General features: G+C 39.1%; 1 protein-coding gene across 1 annotated transcript in view; it reads right to left on the bottom strand.

The window, feature by feature from the left end:
* Positions 1 to 2,104: 2,104 nt before the first annotated feature.
* The window catches only part of cnksr3 (cnksr family member 3), a 50,214-nt gene continuing 43,956 nt past the window's right edge, over positions 2,105 to 8,362 (bottom strand). The window contains exons 10-13 of the mRNA XM_005929880.2: positions 7,305 to 7,435; positions 7,025 to 7,209; positions 5,261 to 5,347; positions 2,105 to 4,463 (exon numbers count right to left, since the gene is read on the bottom strand). Coding sequence (XP_005929942.1) covers positions 4,159 to 4,463; positions 5,261 to 5,347; positions 7,025 to 7,209; positions 7,305 to 7,435 — 708 coding nt within the window. The 3' untranslated portion in view covers positions 2,105 to 4,158. The remainder of the gene's footprint in view (positions 4,464 to 5,260; positions 5,348 to 7,024; positions 7,210 to 7,304; positions 7,436 to 8,362) is intronic.

Below are 8,362 nucleotides of genomic sequence, written 5' to 3'. Positions count from 1 at the left end.
GTGTTGGTTGAGTTTTGTAATCTTTGTAATCTTTATGTATCAGATTTTTTCTGGATTTCTGGGTTCTTAGCTTTTGTTATGTGTTTGTGATTTGATTTGGAGTTTATATTTAATTCACCGAGTTTCAGTTTATGGTGGCGGGTGTGGTTCTGAGCCTAACATGACCATGTTCGTGTTATCACCTCTCAGTATACATAATATAAACATCCACAATTGGAACAGAAGACTTGGAAGAAAAGGAAAAGAGAAACGGGTCCTCTTTAATCGTGGCTCAAGAGTTGGGCGTTCGCCTTGTAATCGAAAGGTTGCCGGTTCGAGCCCCGGCTTGGACAGTCTCGGTCGTTGTGTCCTTGGGCAAGACACTTCACCCGTTGCCTACTGGTGGTGGTCAGAGGGCCCGGTGGCGCCAGTGTCCGGCAGCCTTGCCTCTGTCAGTGCGCCCCAGGGCATCTGTGGCTACAATGTAGCTTGCCATCACCTGTGTGTGAATGTGTGGATGACTGGATGTGTAAAGCGCTTTGGGGTCCTTAGGGACTAAGTAAAGCGCTATATAAATACAGGCCATTTACCAAAAAAAGTAAAGCTGTAACACAAACTCCCTCCAAAAGCATTCACAATGAAGCAACTTTGTTTTCTATTGTGTGTTCATTTAAACTTTTTTTTTTTTAAAGTAAAGAGATTTATGTTCACTTTTAAAATTACACATTATAGATTTTCTCACAAACACATTTAAAAATTTTCTATACACGCTGAGAATCTTTTATAATGCTTGCATAAGGTTTCGTTTGTATAAAAGCAAATAATGTGAATTAGAAAAACCCTTTAGAAAAGTTAAGACTTAACAAAAAACAAACAAAACCAACAACATTTAAGTCCACAGTTCTTGAATATCAGTGGATCCAGAAAGGTTCCCTGAGGGACGCCCTCAGGAAATTTTTCATTATAGAAACCTTAAACCTGCAAAGAATTTCTTAAGAGAATATACATTTTCTTGAGTCGATTAATAAAAAGAAAAACAAATACTTGAGATGAGACAGTGATCATTTTGTTCTTCTTTTTTTTTTTTTTTTAAGTATACCTAAAATTTCTGGCAGCTCCCTGCAGACAAATCTGCCAAATGACAAAGATAATTAAACCTTATATTAGATACTTCAAATGTATTTAAATCCATTAAATCTGTTATCAAAGTTCATTCTAAATCTATTTTAGGGGTGTAAAATAGATTTGACTGAAACCACAATTAGCTACAGTGGCCTGATCACTCGATCATGACTGGATCATGAGATGAAATGAATTACACCAAATGTGCTATGCTTCCAGTTCATTTATTACCTCAATGTTTAAACATCACAGCTTCCACAGTACGACAAGTTGGAACCATAATGCAATACTGGGGATGCTTCTATCCAGATTTCAGTTTCGGATTCAGAATAATATATTTACCAAGTCTACTCTGTGTCAGGGTTCAAGTTTTTCTCTTTACTTTGTGTTTTTAGCACAAAGAATAAATCAAAGTGTTTACATTCTGAGCTATTACAAAAGGATGCAGCATATTTTCAGGTAGAGTAGCTTTTGAACTGCTTTCTGAAATCATAAAATCATAATCCTTGTACTAAAACACTGGTTAATCATTTCACTGTTTTTATTTGCCGTGTTCCCTCTGTTAAAAAGAAATGTGCATTTTTTTCTTCTTTGTAACACTTTCATGTCCCTGATAACGTTAGAAATGTATACAAATCTTAAGTTCTTTGAGAAAAGAACAAAAGATAAAAACATTTTTAGAAACCATATTATGCATACAAACCAAAATATCTAAAGAGGCACTAATGGCTCCTTAACTACAAATGGTGTTTTTACTAGAAAAATACTTCAGCAATCATAAACGCTAAGGCTCTGATAATCCACTGATAAGTTTTGAAAATTTAAAAAAAACAAAAAAACAAAACAAGAAGTCTACTGAAAACAAAAACCAGCTTCATCTTCAGCAGATTCAGCATGCTATAATCTGTTATTTCAGATCAAAGCCCCAAAATAGAAGTTTTGCCTTAAATCCGGATGGTCAACACGTGAAACCTTTATTTTCAATGTTAAAAAAAAGAAGCAATGCTGAGAAATGTTTTAATTCAACACTAAACAGATCAAAAACCAGATCTATTTATTTCCATCATAATTTCATTCTTGGACTCTAGTAGTGTCCATTTCCATGACTGGCAGTTCAAAAGAATCCTTATTTATGTGATCCTGGGCCTTACTGCTGAATTCATTCATCCTCCTAAAACAAGCCTTTTAAGCTCCTCCCCCTTTAAAGTCTGCCTCTTTTCAAATTCAGTGGGTAGAATATGTAGAAGAACCACAAGTCAAAGCATCCAAATCAACCAACAAATTGGCCATTTTTAATTATGAGCAACCACTGTTTAAACAGTAAATATGACAGGAAATTAATAAAAGGTCCTCTTTAAATATAACAGTTAAGCTGTATTTAAAATCAGTATATTATATATGATATGAGCGGCTAAATTATCTTCTCCTAAAAGCTTGAAGAGGTTATTATTGTACACTGTGACAGAAAATAAAATCTTCCACATCAGAATCACAGCTTCAACTTTGACATAAAACTAACTGGAAGATGGAAACTGACTTCTGTTGGTCAACTCAGAGTAACATTTGAGCTATTTTCATTGTTAGCTGTTGCCACCCAAAGTATTACAATTTAAAAAAATCCAAAGAAAAAGAAGATTAAAATGAAAACAAAACAACACTTGTAGCCATATTGCCCAGTTTCTGTAGTAAGAGTCACCCTAGCAGCTTAGGAGCTTTTGCATAATGTTTCATTAGTAAAAAAGGCACCAAATATTCATGACCTAGAAATTGGGTAAAAAAAACTTGAAGAGCTCCGAGATGGTTCCCTGAGGAACGCCTTCAAAATATTTTTTTATATTTGAAGTTTCTGTCATGAAGCATTTTTTAAATAATCTTTAGAAAACCCTTTCCTCCTTACATGTGAAACATTCAATATGGGTAGGTGAGGAAGATCAGGTTATAAAATTAAAACTTTAAAGGGACAGTTCACCACAAATTCAAATCTCTATATTTGACCTCTCGCATGTATACCTCTGTATCCGTCTACAGACTGCTTTGGTTTGAGTTGTCCAAGTGAGCTTTTTTTGTGCTGTTAAAAGTGCCAAAAACTACAGCAGAGAAGTCTATTTCCAGAAATCCTGACATAGTTATTCCAAAAGCAGTTCTGAGAAATAACAATTTTCTCTTTACCAAACTACACCCTGTACCACAACTCTTTCTTCACCCTGCAATAAACAGGCTCCATCTACCTGTGATGAAGTTGAACAACAGAATCAAACATTAATTGAATCACCTTGGCTGAGCTGCATTTAGCTTGCTGCGCTCTTCGTTTAGCTGTCAGGTGTAAACAGTGGTAGGAAAACAGTTCAGTAACGAGGTTTGCAGAGGTCTTTTTAGAGTAACTGGGCCACAACACAGGTGACATTTAGGTCTGTAACATAGACCAGAAGGCAAAAATATATATATATATATATAGGTATCTGGATGAATTTACAGCACTACAGGCCAAAGGGAAAACATGGAAGCTGGAATGTTGCAGCAAACCAATCCTTCAAGCATCCATACATCTGCAGATAATTCTGCTAAATGATAGCAGCAAATTTTAAAACTAACTCTGAGATGTAACTTTCCTTTATGATTAAAAAATATATATATATATAAAAACTGTAACAGTTGCAGTGTTTTTTTCCCCCCGGTGGGGCTTGTTTTCAGCTTGGTGTTGTCAAAGGTTCCTTGACGACTTTAAAATCTTCAAATTTTCCATGACTGATAAATCAAACAGAAAATGAGCGATCAGTAGATTCCAGTATCAGGTTCATTAAGTGGAAAGCACTATGCCGGATTAGTTTTTTCCTTGCTGTGGTGCTAGATTTTGAGATGAATTCCTCACCATCTTAACATGTTCGGTTAACTCCAACAGTCCACGATCTGCTGTTTTTATCCAGAACTATAAAATGATGTACTGCATTGCCTTTTATCAGGACCGTGAAACTTAAATGGATATTTAAAAGCAGAATATTAAAAACCAGTTGAGAATAATTGTCTCATCTAATAAAATTCAAACTGAGCTTTTCCTCCTCAGTGACTGAGCAGTTTGAGTCGAGCCAGCCAGCCGCCGAGCAGCGACGTGGACTGTTTGTTTACACCCTTAGTGGGAGAGACAGCGGCAGAAGTGGAGGCAGAAGCCTTTTTGGACCCCACTTCCTGGTAAGGTATGGTGGCTGTGTTGTGCAGGTTGGCGTTAATGTAGCACTGGCTGCCCCTGATATGGTCGACGCCACGTACAGATGGGTGACCTCGGTACGGCAGAGGGAAACACGGCTCCTCCTCCGTGATAGTGCTAATGCCCTCATTACTCCGATACATGTGCAGGACGTCCTTACCTGTTAGAAGACAACAGGTTAATTATTCGGCTTGTTTCATTTTAGCTGTGAGACCTTTAAATGACGGCTTTCATGTTCCTAAATACGACAACCTTGTACCGAAGAAGAAAGGAGGTAGTCCTACATACTGGATTTACATGCGAGTGAAAAGACATAATAAGCAAGTCCTCCTCCCTAAACGAGCTTCTATCCTTCCATCCTCAGTAACAGTTGACTTGATAAGTTACAGGTCAAAGCAAGTAAGCAAGTCTTTTTAAAGAAACAGTTGAGATAAATCTGGACATAACTGACGTTTCATGTTTCAATTGTTCATTTAAAAGAAAAGTAATAATGCAAACAAAGCAAAAAAAAAAAAGAATATTTTTAGAAATAAATTCGACACTGAACTTCTAAGGATGACTCCACTTTAAACCTCACAGGTTCATGCAGCAGTGTGTAAACTTCGCTCTTTTGTCGGCCTCGTGTTTGCCGTCAGTGGAAAACAGTCCACTTCTTCATGTGTCTTTATTTAACCGTTCATTAACTGCCTGTTATCTTGGACAAACTGCCAACATGCACCGTGCTCGTCAAGGTGAAGTGCTCTAACGCTCAGACTGAGCAGAGTATGAAATGAGTCGCGCAGATGCAGTGGCAGCTTTCGGGGTTAATGATTAACCAGGTAAAAATTCAAAGCACGCAGCCCATCCCTGCTACAGTCTGTCCTTGCCTTTTAATGAGTTGGACAGATGGCTATTACTGATAACTGTCAGATTACTGGCGCTCACTGCGTCTGGTCCAGCTGGACAGGTGGGACTTACCTTTCCTTCCCTGAGTACTGGGCCTGGAGAGCCGGTCAGACACGCCTGAAAATGCCTCCACAGGCATGGAGATGGGTCTGGGTTTACCTGCGAAGAGTCCAGAAAGAGCAAAACATCAGCTCCATCTCAGAGACACTACTCCTCTACTTCCACCTCAGGCTGACACTTAGCCAGATATTAGAGCACAAACCAATATGGCCCATAAACAGCTAGCTGCAGTCAGTCTAACAGAAATGTTTTTGGGGTTTTTTCTTCTTGGGAGAATCAGGCTGTTTTCTAAATCAATGATTCATCTTTAAATCCCCAAAGAACCACTCCTGGCTTAAGGTGTCCTTGATTACTATGACCCAGTAAAGCTTCAAAATATAATACAATGCATTCAGGTTGCTTTGTGGTGACTCCAGAGACAAAGGTGGCACTATATCCCAGTGTTTCCAACCAAAACCAGAACAAAACGGCTCCAAACTCAGCAGGGAGGAATTACTGTTCATGAAATCAAGCCTTAAAGTCAACAGAAGCTTTCTGAGGATACACAGTCTTATTAGTAGAAACGCTTTGTTTGGTTTGATGGGGCTAGATTGGGCCAGACACATGACATCATCTGATCTGCTATTCTCTCACATGAAATCACAGGGACTGAACTACAGAACTGGCAGGTTAACCTCATGTGTGGACATTTTAGTCTAGTCTCTTATACTGCCACTGTTCTATCGAAATGTAAAATGATTGTCCTCTTATGTGGATCTCATTTTCTCAGAAACAAAAATCAGGTAAAAAAAAAACTTTTTAGGGAATTCTTTGTTTTTACGTTCGTCAGGTCCCAATCAGCCCAAATAGCAAAGACAAATTAAAAACGCATGCCATGAAAGAGTTTGGGTCTCAGGAGGTTAAAGAATTGTGAGGTTAAAGTGAGCCTCTGACAAAAGTTCAGGGCTGCTGTGCATGTGTGAGAACAGTCTATGCATCAAGCAAAAAAAACAAAAACAACAACTAAAAAAAACAGTTGATTGTGGTTTTATGTGCTTTCACTTCCTGTGGTACTGTAAGTGTTGTATAACTCATCATAACCTACATGTTTTTCCCCTCATTGTGATGCTCTTATTTTGTCTTTGTGCTGTGATGACTGGCTGCTGGCTGTCGCTTCATATTTTGACCCTTGGGCATGGAATCACTCGGCCTATAAACTTAGTCTGGATATAAAACACTGGGACAGGACTAAACTTTTTCCTTCTTATTCAAAGTATAGTTTGAGCTTTGTTTTCATTGTTAGACTAAGCTCTAGAGCAGTGGTGGGCAACTCAAGGCCTTGAGGGCTGGTGTTCTGCAGGTTTTAGATGTGTCCTTGATCCAACACAGCTTATTCAAATGGCTAAATTACCTCTACAACATGTCTCGTAGTTCTCTGGAGGCCTGGTAATTAACTAATCATTTGATTCAGGTGTGTTTACCCAGGGTGAGATCTAAAAGGGCAGGAATAGCTCAGTAGGTAGAGTGGTGGCCCCATGATCGGAAGGTCGGGGGTTCGACTCCACTGAACGGCTACCCTGAGGTACCCCTGAGCAAGGTACCGTCCCCACACGCTGCTCCCCGGGCGCTGCACTGCTTCACTGGGTGAATGGGTTAAATGCAGAGGAACTATTTCCCTATGGGGACTAACACATACACATTATACACATTATACAAAACCTGCAGGACACCGGCCCTCGAGGCCTGGAGTTGCCCACCCCTGCTCTAGAGTAAGGTTAAGAGCCTTTGTGTCCTTACAGCGTGAGGAGGAGCGCTGCCTGAGGCGAACTGGGATAGGATGACTGGATTCAGGTGGAGGGACGGCAGACGTCCGGTTTTCCTCTGCTACAGTGTAGCGCCGCTGCCGCACGTCTGCATCCAGATGCGAGTTTGGAGACTTGGGACGCATTTTCACACCTGCAAATACGCTTGTGTTCCCATCTCTGCCTCAAGGAGCAGGAAACTCAGCATTACAGGCATAAAAAAGAAAATAAATAAAGATAATTCTGAAATCCTGAAGCTTGAGTGAGGTACTTACAGCGGGACATATGGCGCTTCTGGGGGAGGAGGGATATACAAATCCAAGATGGTCGTCTTCCCTCTCTTTCCAGGAGCATCTGAGGTTTCTGACTCTCGTGATTTATAGAGACTTGGCGCTCCCTGAGAGGTCTAATAAAGAAAAAAGACAAATTTAAGCCCTTTAATAAAGGAAACAAAAGAATCACATGTAACTAACACGTTTGGTTTGTCTCTTCTAATCTGTGTTTTTGGTTGCTTCTGTGTCTCAGCACACAACAGACGATGACTTTGTGAACTGCGTTTATCGTCAAACAAAAGCGAAAGTCGTTCCAGCTCAGAGGAGGCTTTTCTGTTTCCTTCCTCACTTTCAAGTTCTCACAAACACAGGAACTTCATTCAGCTCGTTTTCTGTTTCACCTGCACTTTGAAAAACACGTTTAAAAGACGTTTCAATGCAGCCACTTTTAACCATGCCAGACTTAATCCAGTCTGGCGATACTGTGAATGCTCCTAATTGTGAAAAATCCAACGAAAGACCAAAACAAGCAGAAACTGAGTGGTTTCATTACCACTTTTAAACCCATTTACACACACATACACTTCCCTTAAAAGGGCTCATTTCATCGTTAAGTTCATTTCATTGATTGTACTATTTGTATTTCCTTCTGATATCTGTACCTGAGCTGATGCAAAAATTTCCCCGTTGTGGGATCAATAAAGTCTTATCTTTATCTTATCTTATCTTATTCAGTCAACCTCAGGTTTGCTGCAGTATACCTGATGTTTACGAAGCAAATCTGATGAATCAGTTTTGAAATATGTAAAGACCCAGTAAGATGCTTCAATATAACTGCCAACATTTAAATGCCTAGGAGTGTTTAAATAAGGAGCAAGACATTTTTCTAAAGCCCTTTGATCAAACAAAAAACAGCATCATAAACACAAAGTGTTTATGATGCTGTTTAACCCTAGAACTCATGTACAGCTAAAACTAGCAAAAGTTTACTTTTTTCCTTATTTAAACAGCAGATTTATTAACTCAGTGTTTAAAGTCATTAAGAAACAAAGAAAAAAAGA

Source organism: Haplochromis burtoni, unplaced genomic scaffold (assembly GCF_018398535.1).
Source record: "Haplochromis burtoni strain Fernald_Lab_line unplaced genomic scaffold, NCSU_Asbu1 Contig_126, whole genome shotgun sequence".
Lineage (NCBI taxonomy): Eukaryota > Metazoa > Chordata > Actinopteri > Cichliformes > Cichlidae > Haplochromis > Haplochromis burtoni.
Note: the sequence above shows the minus strand (reverse complement) of the source record. Positions and strands in the feature narration are given on the sequence as shown.